The sequence below is a fragment of the Priapulus caudatus genome, unplaced genomic scaffold, assembly GCF_000485595.1.
Source record: "Priapulus caudatus unplaced genomic scaffold, Priapulus_caudatus-5.0.1 Scaffold1235, whole genome shotgun sequence".
Taxonomy (NCBI): Eukaryota; Metazoa; Priapulida; class Priapulimorpha; order Priapulimorphida; family Priapulidae; genus Priapulus; species Priapulus caudatus.
Genome location: NW_014578296.1, coordinates 54031 through 78519, shown reverse-complemented (window position 1 = coordinate 78519; position 24489 = coordinate 54031). Strand labels below are relative to the sequence as shown.

Sequence of the window (24489 nt, the reverse complement as noted above, 5' to 3'; positions counted from 1 at the left end):
CGTGTGAAACATCTCACGAGTTAGCCGGCAGGCGAGCTCCAACGCGATTCCAGGAGGGTGAATCCATCCGCATGAAGCGAGCCTCACCCGATCTCCAGATGGGTGAACTGCGCCAACAGTGCGGGGCGAGTTGCAGTGGGCCGAAGTTGACCGTAGACCCTAATACTGATAAATGAGACTAATAAGACTATAGTAAAGACTAATAGTAATACTAAGCACTAGTAGCGACTGGTGAGCGTATTCAGGCCACCTGCCTGGCACGTACACTTGCGACTGTCACTGGCACTGAGATAATTAATGAATTATAATAATGATGAAATGTGATACACTGATAGTAAATCTATTGCACGCATGCACACAGACGCACGACACGCAACGCACACTGTCACAGACGCACTGCAGCCAGCACCACACTCACACCAACACACCACACACACTCGCCACACACACACACACACACACACACACACACACACACACACACACACACACACACACACACACACACACACACACACACACACACACACACACACACACACACACACACACACACTGATAATACAGAGAGAGAGAGAGAGAATATTTAGGTAACAGTTGCAGTGTATGAACCTATTACATTACTGATTATGATTAGATTGCTTACTCTGTCAATACATTATTTGTCTTTAATGTTTTTTTGTTATGTTGAACATGGCATTTCATTGTTTTCTGACGGTGTGTAACATTCCACGTTGACGTTTATGTTTTAGGGAAAATGGCTTCCGAACAGCCATGCTACACACTAATCAATGTTCCTACAGACACAGATGCACCCAATGAACTGCAGCTGAAGCAGGATATAGGTATATCAAAGTAGATTTAATGGTAGTAGTAATGTACTTCAGTGTAGGTATTCTTTGCTAGGTGAAATCCCAATGTGTCCAGATGAAGAATGTAATATACCTTTTCAATTTCATATATGTTTGTGAGAGGGTGCTCATAGTAAACTAGCAGGTAATTAAATATAGTGTTTTTACATGAAGATTGTCTTCACATAGAATTGTGAGCATGATTGGTCATATACATCTACACCACAACTTGCTCGACGAACTTGATATTTACCGAGTTCATGTGACAGCAAGTACAGACTAGCTACCTTTTCTTGTTGCACACACACTGGCACAGTAAATCTAGTATTGATGACCACTACCGCTTGCTATTTCAGAAAAGGGGGATAACAAAGCTAAGATCGATGCCTTGAAAAAGGTTATTTATATGATTTTGAATGGAGAGATGCTGCAGCCCTCTATGCTAATGCACATCATCCGTTTCCTTCTACCCTCACAGGTGAGGAGTGTGTGCCAATACAGATAATAAGTTAGTTATAGTCAGTTAAGTCAGTTAATAAGAGAGTAATGGTCTCTTCGTGTTACAGTGCTGCTTAACACAAAGAACTCGGCACATGTGGGAAACAGCACAGATGTCAGTACAAGGGATAGCATGTTATACTGGACACATCTTAGTACAAGGAATAGCACGTCATACAGTACACATGTCAGTAAACGACACTGGCATGTAGTATCTGTTAGTGGGCATGCATTTAGACGTAGCAGAAATGGCGTTCCATTGAGTTAACTTTTTCTTTGGAGGTGGTTTGCTATAGCACCTGTTGTTAGCTCATCTGACATAGTCAGATGCAGCTTGTAGAATCGCATGAGCGTGCGTCCGTGCGTCCATGCGTCAACAGTTGGGCACAAATCTAAACGGCTCGACGTACGGATTCGAAAGTCGGGACGTGGGGGGTAATCCGAGAACGAGTTGGGATGTCGAAGCTGGGGGTCAAAGGTCAAAGGTCAAGAGGTGTAAAAGAAGGGGGAACATTCCCTCCTTAACTTAAGGTATTGGGAGGAAATGCAGAATTGCGGCACAAATCTAAACGGCTCGACCTAGGCTCGTGATAGTCGGTGTATAGCATCATGGCAGGCTTTCAGATTTGAAAAGTACAGGAGGACTACTAATGACTCCCCTAGGACACCATAGGGGGTCTTTTCACGCTCCATAATCACTCCTTGAGGGCTCTCCATCATGCCTCTTGGGGTGTGATGATGGAATCATGACCAATCCTCAGTCTAGAGTGAAATCCAAAACAAAAATTGGGATGTCATGTCAATCCACTGGTTATCATTCATCTTCACCTTCATTCATTCAATGGCTTCGTCATGATTACATTTTTTTCATCCAACAACCCAACACTAGCAAACAGATTAATAAAAGAGTTGATCGGATGTAAAAATAAACTTGTTTTATTTATTCTGATCTTCATCCTTAGAGACTCTAATCCATGTACCTGCATATTTCAGCACGAAATATCATAACAATCCATCAATAAACTAGCCAAATTACTTGTACGTAGTAGCCACGTATGTAGCCCCTCCAGCCCTACGACTGTTTCACGTCGGCAGAAAACCACTTCTCGCCACGTATAGTGGAAAACGAGCAGGTAACTTGTGGCTACCGTGTGGTACGTGTATTTGGATGCTGTTGTCTAGTTGTATAAACCAGAGAGACCGGGTACAAGATGGCGTTGCGCAAAAGATGCGTTGTTCCCCGACCGCCGAGAGCGGTTAAGCCGCGCACTTCCGCGGGACTGGGCGCACGCGACCGCGGTGTGTCTCGCGACCTCGGTGTGTCGCAGCATTTCGCGCTGCCCGCTCTACAAATTCGCGCGCCGAAGGAGGGCGGGCGCGCGAATCCGTATAACGGGAAGCGTAACATCACGCAGTTTTCGTCACACACCGGCTCGGCTATGGCGGCCTTCGGTGGGGGCATTTGCTGCTGCTGCTGCTGCAGAGACCCGCTGCGGGTGTTGCTATCCCCCGGGCGTGGAGGGAGGTCATGTGATAACGTTGACGATGACGTTCAAAACGTTAACCCTAACGGTTACCCTTACTCCAACACCGCCAACACTAACCCTCACACTAAATATATATGTCTCGCCGCGCTATATATAGGCATTGTGATCCACAAAAATTAATCTATGGTGTGGGGACAGATATCATGATGCAAAAACCCTAACCCTAACCCTAACCCTAACCCTAATCCTAACCCTAATCCTAACCCTAACCCTAACCCTAACCCTAACCCTGACCCTAGCCCTAATCCTAACACTATCCCAACACTAGTGCTGCCACGCTGCGGTCACCTCCCTCCACGCCCGGGGGATAGCATTACCCCCGCGCTGCGCGGCAGGGGCGAGTTTTTGTTGCTGTTGCTGCTTTGCGAGTATCTACTTAGCTACGTGTAAAAACTGGCACGGCCGCGCCACCCCGTGCTCGCAGTATTCGCCCGCCACGCCAGCGCAGGTGCTCGCACGACGTGCCGTCGCGACGGGCAGCGCGGGGTCAATAGGTTGGTAAAACCTCGCACGTACGCAGTCAGGCGCCGGCACGGCGGGAGCGCGTTTGAAGATAGCATCTAGGCCGCGCCACCCCACGTGGAGCGCCGTACAACACTTCGTAAAAAGCTCTGTGATAGACATAACGCTATACTCGGCACTAGCGGCCAACGAGCGAGCGCGTCATCGCTGATTGACAGCATTTCTTGCATTTTCTTGTAGGAGTCACTACGTCTTAGCCATGAGGCGCGCCACCCCAAAAAAAGTTTAGGGGCCGTTTGGAGATGGCCTCCTGCCGTCCATCGCGAAATGTCGGTTGGATTGCGCCCAGTTTTCGCGTAGTGCGTTTTCAGACCCCTGTCTCAGATATCTGTCTAAGTGGACAAAAAGGGGGCGGCGTATTCGCGTTGGGGCGACACACAACACAAATTGTTGTGTGTTGCTAACCTTTTTGTACCCCCCTACATTGACAAATCTATGGAGCGCTATTTCAACATAATACACATACTTTTGGTGCGCGATGATGCACGCACCATGGCACAATTTCGTGTGCGCGGTGGAGCGCGAGCGCGATCGCGCCTCTTAAAAGTGAAAGCCTGTCATGGTAGGAAAAGCCATCAATGTGCCGAAATTGGAGGTCAAAGGTCAATGGGGCACAGGGCAGATTTTAGACATTTTCTGAGGACATGGTCTGACGGAGCGATTGGAAAACTTTTTGTTTCAGCGGTGACCTACCATTTTTATGGCTTTATTGAAAGGACCATGAAATGTGCTTTCCACTGACGTGCGAAGAGTAAGTGACTGATAACCTGATGACCCTCAAGAGGAGGGTTAAACATGGATTCCTGAACTGCCTCAATGATGTCACAGTGTTCTCATATATTTATGGCACATCCATAATCTGGAAACCCAATATGCCTCGATAGCCAAACGGCTACAGCACAGGATTATGGCTCAAAGGTCCTTGGATTGAATCCCATCAGATTTTTGATTATTTACCTGTTTTATGTATTTTTCTATCTTTATCCATTTAACTATTTCTTTCCAATTAAGGAAAATATTTACAACAATTTCATAACAACAAATAATTTTTACAACAATTAATTATTATTTTTTTAATAGGGTTAGCGTTAGGGTCACAATGCACCATTAAACAGGAGTTTCAGGCACGCGAAGGGGTGTGTATCAACCAATGGGGTGTGGGAGGTATGCAGAATGCAGAAGGTCGCTGAAATGATGTGTACGCAACTGCGTATCTGCATATCTGCGCCTAACAAAGGTGTCACTACGCACGAATTAAATGTTACGTTTATAACCGTATATAGCAACAGACCTCAGATGAGCCCAGACGCTCTGCGGCTCTTGTTCATGTGTGTAGTAAAATGCTTTTTAAAAAGTTATTTCAACTATATTGTTTGTGTCTCTCAGGATCACACCATTAAAAAGTTGCTGCTTATCTTCTGGGAGGTCGCTCCTAAGACAACACCTGATGGGAAGCTACTGCAGGAATTCATCCTAGTTTGTGATGCCTACAGAAAGGTTTGTCAGCACAGAGTTTTGTTTTGCATATCTCCAGTGCTTACATGCTTGTACTGAGCTGGCTTAATCCCATATATTGCCTTGTACTTTATCATTTTTCCAGAGGATGGCTGACTAGATGACCGTATGGTCTTTTCGTCATCCCTTCGCTGTATTGTTTATTATTCGATTTGTTAAAATTCTTGTACTTACTAATATTGAAAGCGATAAATAAAACTGTTATATCTTATATCTTATATCTTGTAATTTCTTCAGGTTAACGGTTAATAGAGTACAGCTTTCTCATTTTTTTTCTCACTCAGGATCTGCAGCATCCGAATGAGTTTATTCGGGGGTCGACGCTACGCTTCCTGTGCAAGCTGAAGGAGCCGGAACTCTTGGAGCCGCTGATGCCTGCGATCAGGGCCTGTCTAGAACACAGGCACTCGTACGTGAGACGTAACGCTGTCATGGCAATCTACACCATTTACAGGTGAGGGAACGCGGTAGTTGTCGGTGCCGGATATGAGTCGTAGTAATAGTAGCAATTAGAAGAATGCATAGAGAGAAGGAGGTGATGTATGCACTAGTGGGAGTTGACACAATGAAGTGGAAGCTGGTTTGTTAAAGGAAACATTGATGGAAGAAGCTGAGGAGGAAGAAGCAAAAGTGGGCAGGGATATGTATGATGGGTGGAATACTATTAAAAAGTATTTCCTGAGAAAGCAAACATCGGGACTGAAACGGAAAGAATGCAAGACATTTCGAGAGGGGAAAGAAGAGCTTTTCACCATCAAAAGCGTAGTACCAGTATCGGGTGTTGAACGAATGCTACTGTGGCCAGTTGAAGACATCTGCACGCACCTGTCTCACCGATAGATGACATCCGGGATGTTCGGGATTTCTCCTGTAGGAACTTCGACGTTCTCATTCCGGACGCGCCCGAGCTGATCGCGAACTTCCTGGAGGGCGAGCAGGACGCGTCGTGCAAGCGTAACGCGTTCATGATGCTCATCCACGCCGACCAGGACCGCGCGCTCGACTACCTGTCGACCTGCATTGACCAGGTGCACGGCTTCGGTGACATCCTGCAGCTCGTCATCGTCGAGCTCATCTACAAGGTGTGTTCAGAAGGATTTAGCATTTTTGCTAATTCTAATCCTTGCTAATCCCCAGATGTAATGCGCACGTGAACATATTTGCATGTACCGTGCGCAATATAAATCAATAAATGTTATTATTATTGCTGATATAGTTATCGCCATCGTCAAAGTTATCCGGAAGAGGGCGCGAGAGAGAGGGCAGCAAAAGATTCATTGATTTATTGGGATTCCGTCATTCGTCTTTGTATAGTCAGAAAGCGTTAACCGACAGTTTGAGTCGTGTATCGAAATACAGCTATCGACACAGAAGTTATCGAATAAATACAGTCCTATGTCGTACACACCATACAGAAGTGAATTATGTGTTTCTTTCGTGCAATTCATTCAACCAGGTGTGTCTGGCGAACCCGACTGAGCGCGCGCGCTTCATACGCTGCATCTACAACCTGCTGCAGTCGACGAGCGCGGCCGTGCGCTATGAGGCCGCCGGTACGCTCGTGACGCTATCCAGCGCGCCGACCGCTGTCAAGGTGAGTAGTCGCACTGTTGCCACATAATAACCCCTCGGTCATCCCTATATTTCTATATTTCTGTTGTTTGTGCGCAGCGGCGTGCGTGCGGCAAGACTGCGTGTTGCAAAAAGAGCATTTGAACGGCGTTTACTTGGAATTATTAGTCGATAGAGAATACAGGAACATTGATACTTTTATCTTTCATGGTAGTAAATGAACATAATAATGTATTTGTGAGCTGTAAATGTGATTTACGAGTATAGGGTACCTGAGTAAGCAAATATGAGGTGCACGGTAGGTTAATGTTGCTGTTACTCCCCAGGCTGCAGCCAGCTGCTACATCGACCTTATCGTAAAGGAAAGTGACAACAACGTGAAGCTAATAGTCCTTGACAGACTCATTTCACTAAAGGTAAATTCATCTCTTAAGTGTAGTGAGTTGCTGGGTGATGCATATGCAATCTCTAAGTGTAATGCATTGTTGGATGATGAAGCTACAATCCCCATTATCTCCTAAGTCTAGAGCATTGTTAGGTGATGAAGGTACATGTCAAATTGTAAGTGAAGTGCAATTCTAGGGATGCTAAGCATGCGTGCTGCGTTGCTGAGTGACGTAGCTTATAGACGTAGTGCCGGGTAAAGAACACAGGTAGTGCTATAGTTTTGTCTGTGCTACTACAGTAGATGCATACGGTCATTAGAACAACACAGGCAGTGCTACAGGAAGGAAAGAACTCGGGCAGTGCTATAGTTTTGTCTGTGCTACTACAGTAGATGCATACGGCCATTAGAACAACACAGGCAGTGCTACAGGAAGGAAAGAACACAGGCAGTGCTATAGTTTTGTCTGTGCTGGTACAGTAGATGCATACGGTCATTAGAACAACACAGGCAGTGCTACAGGAAGGAAAGAACACAGGCAGTGCTATAGTTTTGTCTGTGCTACTACAGTAGATGCATACGGCCATTAGAACAACACAGGCAGTGCTACAGGGAGGAAAGAATGCAGGCAGTGCTGTAGTTTTGTCTGTGCTACTACAGTAGATGCATACGGTCGTTAGAACAACACAGGCAGTGCTACAGGAAGGAAAGAACTCGGGCAGTGCTATAGTTTTCTCTGTGCTACTACAGTAGATGCATACGTTCATTAGAACAACACAGGCAGTGCTACAGGGAGGAAAGAATGCAGGCAGTGCTATAGTTTTCTCTGTGCTACTACAGTAGATGCATACGTTCATTAGAACAACACAGGCAGTGCTACAGGGAGGAAAGAACGCAGGCAGTGCTGTAGTTTTCTCTGTGCTACTACAGTCGATGCATACGTTCATTAGAACNCACTAACACCCCCACGCATGATGACAACACGTACACTAACACGCCCCCACGCATGATGACAACAGTACACTAACACCCCACGCATGATGACAACACGTACACTGAACACCCCACCATGATGACAACACGTACACTAACACCCCCACGCATGATGACAACACGTACACTAACACCCCACGCATAATGACAACACGTACACTAACACCCCCACGCATGATGACAAACACGTACACTAACACCTCCACGCATGATGACAACACTACACTAGCACCCCCACGCATGATGACAACAGTACACTAACACCCCCACGCATGATGACAACACGTACACTAACAGCCCCACGCATGATGACAACAACGTACACTAACACCCCCACGCATGATGACAACACGTACACTAACACCCCAGGCATGATGACAACACGTACACTAACACCCCCACGCATGATGACAACACGTACACTAACACCCCAGGCATGATGACAACACGTACACTAACACCCCCACGCATGATGACAACACGTACACTAACACCCCCACGCATGATGACAACACGTACACTAACACCTCCACGCAATGATGACAACACGTACACTACACTCCACGCATGATGACAACACGTACACTAACACCCCCACGCAGGGTGATGACAAACACGTACACTAACACCTTCCACGGCATGATGACAACACGTTACACTAACACCTCACCAGCATGTGACAACACGTACACTAACACCCCCACGCATGATGACAACACGTACACTAACACACTCCACGCATGATGACACACGTACACTAACACCCCCACGCATGATGACAACACGTACACTAACACCTCCACGCATGATGACAACACGTACACTAACACCCCCACGCATGATGACAACACGTACACTAACACCTCCACGCATGATGACAACACGTACACTAACACCCCACGCATGATGACAAACGTACACTAAACACCTCCACGCATGATGACAACACGTAACACAACACCCCACGCATGATGACAACACGTTACACTAACACCTCCACGCATGATGACAACACGTACACTAACACCCCCACGCATGATGACAACACGTACACTAAACACCCCACGCATGATGACAAACACGTACACTAACACCCCCACGCATGATGACAACACGTACACTAACACCTCCACGCATGATGACAACACGTACACTAACACCTCCAACGCATGATGACAACACGTACACTAAACACCCACGCATGATACAACACGTACACTAACACCCCACGCATGATGACAACACGTACACTAAACACCTCCACGCATGATGACAACACGTACACTAACACCCCACGCATGATGACAACACGTACACTACACCCCACCCACATCGTCACAAAACGTACACTAACACCTCACGCATGATGACAACACGTACACAACACCCACAGCATGATGACAACACGTACACTACACCCACGCATGATGACAACACGTACACTAAACACCCCCACGCATGATGACAACACGTACACTAACACCCCCACGCATGATGACAACACGTACACTAACACCCCCACGCATGATGACAACACGTACACTAACACCCCCACGCATGATGACAACACGTACACTAACACCTCCACGCATGATGACAACACGTACACTAACACCTCCACGCATGATGACAACACGTACACTAACACCCCCGACGATGATGAACAACACGGTACACTAACACCCCACGCAGATGACAACACGTACACAACACCCCAGGCATGCAATGACAACACGTACACTAACACCCCCACGCATGATGACAACTCAGGTTAGGCCTGCACGCGACTCGCAAATTACTATCACAAACTCTGTCGCTTAGTTCCTTGAAAATTTACACTGCACCGTGTTTACTAGTATATGTGTAAATGAATGTACTTGTGTTAAATCTGGAAAAAAAAGAATAAAAAAAAAAAGTTTGAGTTGTACTCGGTTGTCCGATTTTCTACTCGATTAATATACTCGGCAGCCCAAACGAGTAATGATTTTCACTTTTCAGAGTTTCACTTGGAATATCATTCTGGCTTTATATATTCAAGAGCTTATAAAGAAGGAGAGTGTACAACGGTGAAATGCTGAAACCATGCTGCAGTATTAGTCGAATTAATAAACTTTCCCCGTTTTATTTTGACGATTCTTTGTGGCATTATTGATCAGCTGTCCTACCTTGCTAATATAAAACAAACCGCTTGTCCCTATGATGCCTCTATGCTGAGATAATGAGCGGTGAAAATCTGGTATTTTCGCCGAAAACCGACTCGAGATACGTAGTGGCTGCGACTGTCTCTCATTCTGGCGATAGCTTCGGGAAACCTCGCGCGTTTCCGTCATTCATTGACAATGAAATTTCTTTTCCTTCTACTATCTTTTCTCGCATTTCCAGTCATTGACGCAGCCATTACTCCACAAAAATGTCTTGTTATTTATCGCCATGGTGATGACCCGCCCCTTACGCTGGATGTAGTAACGCTGTAGTAATAACGTATCGAGTCAGCACTACACAGCGGCAACCGGAAGCAACATACAGTCCACAAAACGAGAGACAGTTGCAGTAAACACTGATCTTGAGTCGGTTTTCGGCGAAAATACCAGATTTTCACCGCTCATTATCTCAGCGTAGAGGCATCGTAGGGACATGCTGTTTGTTTTATATTAACAAGGTAGGACAGCTGATCAATAATAATGAATCGTCAGAATCGTCAAAATAAAACGGGGAAAGTTGATTAATTCGACTAATACTGCAACATGGTTTCAGCATTTCACCGTTGTACGCTCTCCTTCTTTATACGCTCTTGATATATTTAATCTGTAGCAACTATTTGCCGGCAATTGCTGTCACTCTTTCTCATTTACATGTGTGTTTGTATATATGTAGGGTGTATCGCTCAGCACTGTGGATTCTGGGAGAGTACTGCAATTCGGTGGAAGAAATCCAAGACCTAATGCACCACATCAGACAGTCTCTGGGAGAGGTGAGCAGGTCATATACCTCGAGTCATGATCGCACAAGAGCTATGTCTATAGATATTTGTTCCTCTATAGAGTAGGCCTTATAGATGTACTAGAAAAGTACCCAGGCAATGGACGGGTGTTGGGTTGATGTAATGGATCTAGGCGGCAGTCAATGAGGGCAAATGAGGAGGAGATGAGATATGTTCCCTGGCAGTGCGTGTATGGTAGCGACAGATAGCGTTAGACATAAATTGGCAAACCACTCGCTACCATTAAAAAAAACACTAAAACCTGAACAACATATTCATGTAACTGTCTGTGACGGAAACGACCCTGTTCAATGCTTCATAACTGAGATATGCGTCACAAAAACATCCCTACGATCTTATAGATTAGTATGGAAATATAAATTGACAGCTTGGCAATTATTGGTAGCTCACCATAATTAGAAGCATTGCTCAATGAATTAATATGTAATTCAGCATCCTGGTTAATAGGCTTCAGAAAATTAAATGGCTTTATAGTTGATTGGCTAGACACACGACCTGCTCCGTCGTTGACAGAGCGGGGTGTTAGCGGGGTGTTAGCGGGGTGTTAGCGGGGTGTTAGCGGGGTGCTAGCGGGGTGTCAAGCGTAGTAGCTGACTGTCTGCTGCCCGCCTCATTAGATACCGATCGTTGACGATGAGATCAGCAAGGCGACGGGCAAGGAGGAGGAACACGATGAAGCCATGCAGCAGAACGTACAGCGTCTTGTCACCGCTGACGGCTCCTACGCCACGCAGAGCGCATACAGCAGTGCGACGAGCTCAAAGAAGAGCACCGAGGAGAAGAGGTGATGATGCCTTCCCCCTCTCGCCTCTAACTCCTTAGATTTCTGCATTTCACTTCAGGGTTCTGCCCACGGTGGGCGGCGGTGGGCGGGTGTGCCCGGCACTCGCGGTTGCCGCCCGGCACTATAAACGAGTCGGTTATCTCCGGTCCCGGCACTAAAAATAAAATTACAAAAATAGTCTCATATATGGGCATTTTATTGCTCAGAATGCAGGAAATTGAGTTTCAGACTATCCAAAATCAAAAACAAATCACTTCGTCGCAACTGGATGTGCCCCGCACTAAAAAATCCTGGGCAGAACCCTGCACTTGGATTCCATGCTGATGTATTCAATGATATATTGCATTCATGCATGTGATTGAGTTCTCACAAGTGATGGTCCAACGCACCTATAGTGTTGCCATCTTCGTTTGTTGCCTGTACCATGCGATTTCCTTGTTTGAATAGTGCGTGTGTGTGTGTGTGAGTGTGGTAGGAGGAAGTGTTGATGTTTAGTTGTTGTTTCAGGCCCCCACTCCGAGGTTTCCTCATGGATGGAGAGTTCTTCATGGGTGCAGCCCTGGCCACCACGCTATCTAAACTGGCCTTACGCTACATGGTCGACCTTGTGTTTGACCCCAAGAAACAGAATGTGAGCAAATCTCTCATAATTTATGTAAAAATGCAAAACGTTTTTTTGTGTATTGTTTGCGGTAAATTAACCTAGTATACAAACAGAGCTAGGTGTACGTTAAGCATACACTTTGGACAGGTACTGCTCAAAGAATCCACTTAAATACACATTTAATTTATAGATGAGATGTCTCTCTATGCGTAAGCTGAGAAATTTCACAAAATGTTCTGCACCTAGTTATGTGACGACAAACATTTGTTCGATGTGAAATGTGAAATTTTTTTCAACAAACGCTGGCCTTGACCCTGACCTTGACTGTTGTTATGTTGCAGCTATTTGTTGCTGAATGCATGCTAGTAATGGGCACCATCATACACCTGGGCCGGTCCGGACTCGCAAAGAAGGTGAGTGTAGTGAGATTAGGTGCAGATACGTGAGAGGTCGTGCCTGGCACACTCATACCGCTGCCGTTGAGAGTCTTTCCAGACGATGATGCGTGTACTGATGATAAGAACACTGTTCATATCCAACACCAACTGTGCGCACGAGCAAAAACCCAAAATGCAATAAATCCTTCAACTTCAATCCAACTTCTAAAGACAACTTTAGTCCTTAAACTGGTGTGTTTTACGGTGGGTTTATCTGACCCCGACCCCGCACGGGGCACTACGCGTGCGCTCGCTAATATTGCTCGGCATGTTTCATTCCGCAGGCAATCACTGAGGATGACTTTGATCGCATTGCGCTCTGCATCAAAGTGCTGGCGGATAGAGTGCCCTCTATCGCCAAGCTGTTTGTTGAAGACAGCCGACAGGCTCTCGCCGTCATGCTAGCTGCTCAGGCAGAGGAGGATCGTGAGAACCAGAAGGTACGCTCACCCGCAGCCCTGAACATTGCACCCTGCTCCTCACCCCCTTCATTCATTGCCATTGCCACGGCGCACTGTTACTTTTGGACCATTCTTAACTTTATTGCTAAGCGTGTTTAGAACGTACTGCTGCGACACTGATTGGCTTAGAGTTGCTTGTCAATCTGACGGGTTAATTCAGCCAGGCAGGTCAGTTGGCGTACCTGTAAGTACATCGGTAGTAGTAGGCAGTAGTTTGAATGCGATCCATGCGTCGTTTAGGTCATGAGTCGTTAAGGTGACGTGATGTGTTGCTCTGCTTCAGGCGAAACTTGAGAAGAAGGCTCTCAGCATCCAGATTGACGAACCTATCCGCTTCATACAGCTTGCCGCCGCTACCGACTTCGGCAGCCTGGAGGTAGGTGTCGCCACCTGTCGCACACCCGTCTTAATGATACAGTTCATTGATATTCTCATTCTTGGCAATCATGGCACTCATGGCAATCATGGCGTTCATGGCTATCATGGCATTCATGGCATTCTCACTCATGGAAATCATGGCATTCATGGCATTCTCATTCATGGCAATCATGGCATTCATTGGCGTTCATAGGCACGAGTGCATTGGCAATGTTGTCGCTGTAGTCTGGTTGCATAGCTGAACAGCTGTGGTCGATAGATTCATGAAGTCTCCTGAGAGACGCTAACTGATTATTTTTTAAACAGGAGTCAACGGCAATTATGACACCGTGCAGCAATGACTAGTTTAGCGATTAACACACTAGTTTTTACTTCTGGTAGTCTTATTGTTCTAATTTTTCCTTACTGGCAAAAGACGAAGGAAGCATCATTGCACTTAATTGTGTATAATGTTGGTTCACTGGTGTGGGGCGTGGTTACCTAGAAATCACGCAGAGGTGCATTATAATCTTACCGATGTAGGTGATGTTAGGTTGACACTGAATGCAGTCGTGTGATCCTGCGTTCTTTCGATTGCAGAACCAATTCGAGCTGAGCCTGTCAATGGCAGTTGGCACCTCCGGCAAGAAGCATCATGATGATATCTCTGCCTCCAAACTAAGCAAGGTACAGTATGCAGTTTCCACAGTGGCGGTGCTTGGCTTGAGCCTGTGAGACGACGATGGCAGATAACAGTTTGCTAGATGCGATTATTAATTCTGCTTGCGATTATAGTGTAGCAACGCTAATGGCATTCCACCACTACCAGCGGCAGCGCATCGATACACCCGGGCTAATCTTACACCACACCAGCTGGCTAAAAGCCCGATTTATCTGCCGGACACATAAACAGCTGTTAAAATTAGTTCCACACTAAAGAGATAAACATATTAGCTGCATCCCTGCCCATTAGTACTGGTCAGCTTTCAGCAGTTACAAACTAAATACACACATTAGCCAAATCACTTCCCATTAGTACTGGTCAGCTTTCGGCTATGTACAAACTAGATATACACATTAGCCGAATGAAGTTATTTCCAGACGGCCGTTAACGGTCAATTACGGTAAGCGATCATCCAGCATACGTCATATCCACGTTGGTCATCTACGTGGCCGAGGGGAGCGTAAACACATCTCCACTTGTTACTCGCCATTGGCCGTCCACTCCATACCACTCTAAAAACTGACCATAGCCAATAATCCCAACCCTATGCCGTTCCTGTGGCCAGCAGTGATTGGGAGAAATATATTTGGTAGTAGCATCGCGGCTGATCTTGCAAGAAGGAGTATAAAACAGCCCGCACGGGAAGACACGGGGCTCTCGTCCTCACCCTCGTCTGTAGCTAGTTTTAGTGTGTAGTGCGCAACCTTTAGTTTACCCGGTGTGATTTGTACGTGTTTTAGTGAGTATATAATATACGGTGAAACGACAGTTTGTAAACTACATCCTTCTACTCTCATTTTATTAGCTTACCTTGACATCGTCAAGCTGAGCTATTGCCATGGGTCGTCGTACATCTGTCCATCAACATTTCGCTTCGGTCAACGATAACTCAGGAACCGTTTGGCCCACATGTTTGAAATTGGGTATAGCTGTTACTGCTATGCTCCCATATTAAACGTCCTATTTTGAAGCACGCCAGTCGACGTACTTTCGAGCCACAGTTTTTTTTTGGCAAAAATTGGAATTGCCATTAGTCAGTTCAGGTTCAACGGATTTTGCTCATTTTTGGTATGTGAATGAATAAGGGCTAGGGGTTTTGATATTTAAATTTTTTTTATGCAAATTAGGTAGAGTTTGGCAATTATATAGCATATTATATAGACACAAACAGTCTGTGGTGTCACACTCGTCTGGTTCGTTTTACAAGATTTCATTGACAATATCTTTAATGCAAAATTGGTATTTCCTCTCCACCCTGCCGATAAAACGTCTATAGTAGAGAACTTATGTCGGAACGCAGCATAACCTATTTATTTCAAACGCCATCGCTACAAAGCGGGTATAGCGCCATCTATGGTCACAAATTGTGATTCATTTTGATTTATAAATTATTATTGCGATATACAGATGGCAATCGTTTCTATGATGTACGTCGATGGTTGCTCAATTAAAACTGACTTCTTCTTACTCACTCATTTGTGTCCTTTTTTGTGGTGAGCTACAGTGTCATTGACCAGGGTTCGTAGCAGGTCTTCCAAAGTCTTATAAGTACTTATTTTGCCAAAAATAAAATAAGGGTCCTTATTAGTACTTACTTTTAGTGAAATCTTAGAAAAGTACTGAATAGTCCTAGTTTTTTGCCAAAGGACCATTTTTCTACATTGTTTTATAAACTGTTCTCGACTTAGAGTAAAAATTGTTGTATATATAATATGGAATAATTAAATCTGCTGTGCAATTGTGTATATAAATATTATTAGTGTACTTAGTCGGTGATCTATCAGAAATTGCGTAAACAAAGTCTTATTTTGGCCTCCAGAAAGGGTCTTATAAGTCCTTATTTCAACATGTGTCTTACTACTATGAACCCTGTTGACACTTTCATTCCTGTTTTACACACAATTACACGGCGCACATAGCACGCAAGCCACAGCGCACAGTTGTCTGGCAGCCGAAATTATCCAGCGACCACAATAGCATCGTGATTGGTTGCGACTTCATGCTCTTTTTAGCTCACCTTGACATCGTCAAGCTGAAGCTATTGCCTGGGTCGTTCGTCCGTCGTACGTCCGTCCGTCCCGTTCAACATTTCGCTACGCATCAACGAGAGACTCAGGAAAACCGTCTTGACCCACATGTTTGAAATTGCGGTGATACTTTTACCTGCTATGCTCCCATATTAAACGTCCCCTTTATTGAAGCACGCTAGTCAGACGAACTTTCGAGCACGTGGCCAATTTTTTGGCAAAATGGTCGAATTGCCATTGTCAGTTCAGGTTCAATGGAATTCTTGCTCATTTGGGTATATGTGAATGAATAAGGGCTGGGTTTTTTGATATTTAAAAAAAATGCAAATTAGTATAGGTTTGGCAATTATATAGCATATTAATAGACCATAACAGTCTGTGGTGTCACACCTCGTCTGCTTCGTTTTACAAGATTTCCTTGACAATATGCTTTAATGCAAATTTCGGTATTTCCTCCTCCACCTGCCGATAAGACGTCTATATTAGAGTGAAGCTTAACTAAAACATGTCGGAACGCCAGCATAACCTATTAATTTCAGAACGCCATCGCTACAAAGCGAGCGGCTATTAGAACCATCTACGGTCGACAAATTTGTGATTCATTTTGGTTTTATAAAATGTATTATTGTGATAATACAGATGGCAATCGTTTCTGATAATGTACGTCGAATGGTTGCTTCAATTAAATCTGACTTCTTCTTTTACTCACTCATTTGTGTTCTTTTTTGTGGTGAACTACAGTGTCATTGACACTTTCATTTGTTATCAGTGTCTCTTCAAACTTGTAGCATCATTGGTGCAGGTGATGTAACTTGTAGCATTATTGCTGTGAGTGACGTAACTAGTAGCATTGTTATTGTTGTAGGGTGTGTTAAACTTGTATGTATTGTTGTTGTTGTAGGTGTGTAAGCTTGTAGCCGGTTTGGTATATTTGTCGTAGTGATGGACTTGTAGCGTGTTGTTGTTTAAGAATGATGTAACTTGTAGCGTTGTTGTTGTTGTAGATGATGTAACTTGTAGCATTGTTGTTGTTGTTGTTGTAGGTTATGTAACTTGTAGCGTTGTTATTGTCGTAAGTGATGTAACTTGTAGCGTTGTTGTTGTTGTTGTAGAGGATGTAACTTGTAGCGTTGTTGTTGTTGTAGGTGATGTAACTTGTAGCGTTGTTGTTGTTGTAGGTGATGTAACTTGTAGCGTTGTTGTTGTTGTAGGTGATGTAACTTGTAGCGTTGTTGTTGTTGTAGGTGACACAGCTGACTGGCTTCAGTGATCCCCGTGTATGCGGGAGGCGTACGTCAACGTCAACCAGTACGACATCGTCCTCGACGTCCTGTTGTCAACCAGACTGCCGACACACTGCAGAACGTGACGCTCGAGCTCGCCACACTCGGTCAGTGCTGTAGACGGCGCGTGTGTCTCAGGCTTGCATTAGCACTATGTGGTTAGGTTTTGCTGGGTTAGCTGATAGGGCTTCAGAGAAGATGCTTGACACAATGTTAGCTAGGAATTAGGAATTTCATCATGTTACTCGCCTTTGCATTCACTTATAATAAATTTACATTCGATTTTGAAATGCATAAGTCGCATTATAAAGTTGTAAAAACTTTTAATGATTTTTTTTCGTTGTTCAATGTCAGACAGTAATATAATATAGCATTAGTTACTTGTTGGGGGAAATGATCGGCAAGACACTTGGTTTACATTCCTGATTCACACACAGGTGATTTGAAGCTCGTGGAAAAGCCGACCCCGATGACCATGGGACCGCACGACTTCTCCAACATCAAGGCCACCGTCAAGGTCGCCTCGACTGAGAACGGCATCATTTTCGGCAACATAGGTGCGAGGTTTTGACATTTCTACACGTGGATATCTCGTGAGAATTTTACATCGATTGTGATTAAGAAATTGATTGACTGTGACCAATCTTCTAGTTCTTGCGAATACCTGTTCATTTATGTCGATCATCTGTTTCACATCTCTTGTCTTTCTCCCTCTCTCCCTCCTTTTCCTTCTTTCATTCTTTACCATATCTACCTATAGACCCATTCTTAATTGATTATTCATGACCTGGGTTCACGCACGAAAACGAGGCTAAGCTAGGCGAATTCTTGTAAACAATGGCTGACTCTAGGCAGCAGGCACGCACACAAAGGGTTCGGTAACGCATGACACTCAGGGTACACGCCACGTACACGCGGCGTACACGGAGATACACGCATGTACACGCACGTGACACGAAGGGGGCTACACGCACGTACACGCAATTACACGCACTTACACTGAAGATACACGCACGTACACGGGTACACGTGGGACACGCACGTACTGCGCATACACGCACCTACATCGCGGGTACAACGCACGTTACACCGCGGCGCATCGCCCACGATCACACTGAGAGTACACGCACGTACACGCGGTTACACGCACGTACTACGCGGGTACTCGACGCGACTACACCGGTGGTAACACGCACGTACACGCCGTACACTGCGGTTGTGCACGGAGATACACGCACCGTACACGCACGTCACGCGGGTACACGAGTGCACCGCGGGTACACGCCACGTCCCGCGGGTACACGTCACGTGCAGCCGGTTACACGCACGTGCACGCGGGTACACGCACGTGCATCGCGGGTACCGCACGTGCAGCGCGTGTACACGCGGTACATCTAAGTACACGCCGTTTACACGTGGGACACGCACGTACACGCGGCGGGCTATGACAGCAGATCACAGGCTGTCTTTAATTAATTAAAGTGCCGTGTATGTAAAAGTTTTAAAGCATGCACCTAATTAATTAAATGCGTGTATTGTAAAGATACATGCATGCTCTGTAATTCCAAACATCAGGACAAAGTCTTACAAATTTATTAAAACGCGTGTTGATGTAAAGTTACAAGCATGCACGTAATCCATACCAATCAGATCTTCGGCGTGAACAAATTTCGTTCGTCTGGATACCGATATTTATGAGTACTATACATTCGATATTAGCGTGGGGTCTGTCTATATTCAGCCTGTACAGAGATAATTTGCATATTTTGGTCACGTCGGTTTGTGTTAACAATGAGATGCTAATCGCTGTGTCGTTGACGGTCCTTGCCAGCTTGCTATGCGCAATTAGCGATCTAAACGTGCAGAAGTCTGAAGCATGGTGAGGTTGGTGGAGAAGCAGGAGGAGAGAAGCTGGTGGAGAAGGGGAGGAGCGGAGAGCTGGTGGGAATGAGAAGGGTAGAGGGAGAAGGCTGGTGGAGAAGGAGACGAGGGTGAGATGCTGGTTGGAGAAGGAAGGAGGGGGAAGGCTGGCTGGAAGAAGCTGGTGTGAGAATGAGGAAGGCGGCAGAAGGAGAAGCTGGTGGAGAAGGAGCGCAGGGGGAGAAGCTCGGGGAAGGAGGAAGGGGAGAATGGATGTGGAGAAGGCAGGAACGGGAGAAGCTGGCTGTGAGCAAGGAGAAGGGAGAAGGAAGGTTAGGTGGAGAAGGAGTGAGGGCGGAGAAGCTGGTGGGAGAAGGAGGAGGGAGAAAGGAGAGGTGGTGCGAGAAAGGAGCGAGGGAGAGCTGGGGGAGAAGGGAGAAGTGGTGGCGAGAAAGGACGAGGGAGAAGCTGTGGAGAAGGAGGAGGGGGATAAGGAGAAGGTGGCATGGAGGGGGAGAGCTGGTGAGACGAAGAGGAAGGCAGGGAGAGAGGGGATAAGGGAGCTGGTGGAGGAGGCGGTGAGAAGGGAGAAAGGGGATAAGGAGGGAGAAGGAGCTGTGGAGGAGGAGGGGGAGAAGAGAGAGGTTGTGGAGGAGGGGGAGAGCTTGGTGCAGAGAAGGAGGAAGCGGGAGAAGGGAGAAGGTTGTGCGAGAAGGTAGAGGGGAGAAGCTGGTGGAGAAGGAGGAGGGCAGAAAGCTGGTGGGAAGAGGAAGGGGAGAAGGAGGGGGGGAGGAGCTGTTGGAGGAGAAGGGGGATGTAGAGGAGAAGCTAGGTGGAGAAGGAAGGAGGCGGGAGAAGCTGGCTCGAAGCCTTCCTCCTCTCCACCAGCTGTCCCTTCTCCCCCTTCCTCCTTTCTCACCAGACTTCCCCTTCCTTCTTCTGTCCACTACCTTCTCCTTCCCGCTTCCTCTTCTCACAGCTTTCTCCCCTACCTCCTTCGTCCACCAGTCTATCGTCCCTTCTCCCTTTCCTCATTCTCCACCAGCTTCTGCCCCCTCCTTCTCACCGCTTCTTTCCCCCTCCTCCTATCTTCCGACCACTTCTCCTTACTCCCTTCCTCATTTCTCACCAGCTTCTCCCCTCCTCCTTCTTCTACCAGCTTCTCTCCTGCCCTCCTTCTCCACCACTCACCATGCTTCCACTTCTAGCACGTGAGACGCTTTGCCATACAGCTGGAAGTGACGTCACGAATACGCAATTACATCTGATTGGTTAACACAAACCACGTGACAAAATATGCAAATTATCTCCTGTACCGGCCTGAATATAGACAAGCGTTTCCACACGCTGAGTCTGATTGGTTGGAATTACGTGCATGCTGGCGGGCGTGTACGTGCGTGCACGTGCGTGTACCCGCGTGTACGTGCGTGTATCTGCGTGTATGTGCGTGTACGTGCGTGTATCTGCATGTACGTGCGTGTACCCGCGTGTACGTGCGTGTATCTCCGTGTACCCGCGTGTACGTGCGTGTACCTGCGGCACGTGCGTGCACGTGCGTGTACCCGCGTGTACGTGCGTGTATCTCCGTGTACCCGCGTGTACCTGCGTGTACGTGCGTGTACCCGCGTGTACGTGCGTATATCTCCGTGTACCCGCATGTACGTGCGTGTATCTGCGTGTACCCGCGTGTACGTACGTGTACCCCTTCTGTGCGTGCCTGCCTGAGCAGCCATTGTTTACAAAATTGCCTAGCTTAGCCTCGTTTTCGTGCGATGACCCCAGGTCATGAATAATAAATAAGAATGGTCTATTACCACCCTTTCTGACTCTCCACTTACTCTGTTGTCATTGCCTCTCTCACGATATGTTTTTTGTGTCGAGTACATGTGCCGTGTCTGTTACAGTGTATGATGTAACTGGGTCGGGCAGCGATCGGAATGTGGTAGTCCTCAATGACATTCACATCGACATCATGGACTACATCATACCGGCCACGTGCACCGATTCAGAGTTCCGCCAGATGTGGGCTGAGTTCGAGTGGGAGAACAAGGTGTGAAGTGATGTACAGAGTGATCGTAATTCGTGTATAAGTGTGGTGAATGATTTAAATGGTTTTGGCCACATTGTTTCCAACTATAGAAGATTTGCCAGTTTTAAACTGCAACTAGAAGGCAAAGGGGTTTTCCTCAAGGCAGTTTTCCTAAGCATAACAACCTTGCCCACATAAAAGCATCTAGCTTTACTGAGCAAAGCTTGTTATGGAACCCAAAGCTGTAACATGTGTTTTGCACGTGTTACATGAATTAGTCAGTGGAGCTAGACTAGTAGTTGTTTTAGTCATAGTCTAGCTAGACAGAGCGTCGCGCATCTTGTGCGGCTAGATTGATGTTATAGGGAGAATAGTAAACGTGTTTTAGGTCTGCCGTTTCTAGGGTCATTGTGAAATGGGAGGTAGGAAGTGGTCTGGGGAACCAGTACATGTGCGTGCAGGATGTAAGAGTTGGGGGGAATATATAGGACAGGGATGTAGGAGTCGAGAGGATTCTGGGTCTGGCCGCGGAAGGAGGCACACACGCGTATCTGCGTGTGCGCGTTCTTTGTCTCTTTGTGCGATGGGTCTACACTGTGCAAGTTATTAAAGTTTATTCCGGTTACTACAACAAGTTTGAATTTATATCATCATTCCTCGTTACAAAGCATCACAGTTGCAGAAGCCTTATGCTCTTCAAATTGAACCACAAAGGACAAAAATATAAAAGTACCGCGTTTTTCTGTTTGCATAGCTATGCTGTAGCTAGCATTGATGGTTCCAACACGATTTTCGCCTTCTCAGACTATTGGAACGTTCTATTGGAACGTTGATGTTCCCGCCGTGTGCCGATGATTAGAACAAACATACTGCTGTTCACAATCTGAATGTACAGTGTTGAGTTACATGTTGAAATATATATGAGGCACGCCACATAATAACACGGTCATTGAAGTTACATCCTGCATGTATATCAACTGGAATTATGTTAAGATACTTATCAAACCCAGTTTTAAAACAAACTTTATGTGAATCATACTTGGTAGTAGATTAAATATTGGCAAAATTTTCCGTGCAAAACCCATGTGTGTTGTCATTACAGGTGTCTGTCAATACTAACATTAAGAACCTGCGTGAGTTTCTGGCACATCTCATCAAGTCGACCAACATGAAGTGCCTCACTCCAGAGAAGGTGAGTACAGTCACCTTGGCAGCACAGCAGGCAAAGATCCAGATTTGACGCAGGCATGCCGTCATCTTGATTAAGTGTAATGCCCAGCGAACGTAATACATTTGCTGCAGCGGGCGATTGGTAGCAAAAGTTAATTTTCAATCTAGCTAATTGCAGCTACACACTATCATGGACTGGGCGGGCACTTTTGCATTGTAATTACGTTTTAATTGGTAGCAAGTGTACATTTTCAATCTAGCTAATTGCAGCTACACACTATCATGGACTGGGCAGGCACTTTTGCATTGTAATTACGTTTTAATTGGTAGCAAGTGTACATTTTCAATCTGGGTAATTGCAGTCACACGCTATCATGGACTGGGGTGCACACTTGTGCATTTCCATTACTTTATTGCTCACGCTGTGTCTGCACTGCTTGGGCAGGCCCTGTCTGGTGAGTGTGGCTTCATGGCAGCCAACCTGTACGCTCGCTCCATCTTCGGAGAAGACGCGCTGGCAAACCTGAGCATTGAGAAGGACTCCAGCAATGCAGACGCTACGGTCACCGGTCACATTCGCATTAGAGCCAAGAGCCAGGTAAGACGGACGACACTTCCCAGCCTTTGCGCGCGTTGATTCTAGCAGAGTGAAATGCACGAGAAACGGTGTGACGTCAGATTGCAATGCGGTTTAGAGGCGGTGGCAATGATCGAGGCTGGTGCATTTGTTAAGATTCTGTCACAAAGCAATTTTTGTTATCGTGAGTGTGATCGTTAGGGTGGGCGTGCTACTCTACTCGCCACCATGTGTGTGGTGACTATTGGTCCACAGAAAATGCCTCGATCACATGGCATGAGTCACCGCAGCCGCGACTCACCTTACGCCATCCCATATGTTGTTGTTCAGTTAGAAACTACAGCTCATGGAGCACACCTTAGAGTCGGTTTAGTGTCTGCTTCTAAAAAGAAACATGCATACTGTACAGGGATGATGACATGTGAGAAATCGCTGCTGTTGGCAGTCTATACTGGCTGGCACCCAGTGTTCTGTAGCTACTGTTAACCCTCTTCTCTCTCTCTGTCTGTGCAGGGAATGGCACTGAGCCTCGGCGACAAAATCAATCTTACGCAGAAGAAATCCAAGGCAGAAGCTGGAGCTTAACAAGTGGCATCTAGTGACAGTAAGAAACTGATTGAACAGTTGGTATTGTGCTCACACAGTCGCAACATCTCTCGACTCTGACGAAATAACCGCCAAAGCAGCATTGCGGTCAATGACGTTCCCAACGCGATTGCTAGTGGCCGTAAACATTCACCGTGTTTCCAGGGGGTCAGTCAACGTGTGCGTGTGTATATATTTGTGTGCTGCATGCTGTATTCAGGGATGAGAATCTTCCGCGGAAATCCGCGGATTTTACAGTCCCAGGGTCGATTTTGTGAAACGTCTAAATCCATTGAGAGAACATTTTATGGGGGGTTAGAATGTACAAATTTTCATTTTACAGTCCAACAGTACCTTCATTTAATAACATTGTAATATAGTTCGCTTTACAATATAGACACGGCTTAGTTCACTGTTCGAGATTGTCAGACGTTGGCCAGTGTGTGCGTTTATTTGACGCTGCAAGTGTGTGTGTATGTGTGCCGCGCGTGCTACGCAGGCCGTATATAGTACGCGATCGATCGATCGTGTACATCAAAAGCCGCTGCGTCACGCGTGGCCTTGAGGCTCGTTTTATGAAGTAGCCGGCCCAGGCTCTGCGACTGTTTCACGTGGTAGGAAACTTAGGTACGAACTGTTTCACTTCTCGCCAACGAAGTTCTGTTTATAATACATATATACATAACCATAAAAGGTGGTGTCGCGAG

The 24489-nt window shown here is 46.2% G+C and overlaps 1 protein-coding gene across 1 annotated transcript; it reads left to right on the top strand.

Moving 5' to 3' along the window:
- The first annotated feature begins 746 nt into the window (after positions 1 to 746).
- LOC106815911 (coatomer subunit beta-like) lies at positions 747 to 24166 on the top strand. Its single transcript, XM_014820440.1, is given in 22 exon segments — positions 747 to 845; positions 1208 to 1329; positions 4805 to 4915; positions 5218 to 5387; positions 5808 to 6015; positions 6390 to 6527; positions 6832 to 6989; positions 10758 to 10854; positions 11502 to 11668; positions 12176 to 12299; positions 12614 to 12685; positions 12994 to 13149; positions 13454 to 13546; positions 14128 to 14214; positions 17523 to 17549; positions 17552 to 17609; positions 17612 to 17668; positions 17999 to 18118; positions 21326 to 21471; positions 22553 to 22642; positions 23066 to 23218; positions 23711 to 24166. Coding segments are annotated over 22 exon segments (2514 nt in total). The 5' UTR covers positions 747 to 757; the 3' UTR covers positions 23783 to 24166.
- Positions 24167 to 24489: the final 323 nt, after the last annotated feature.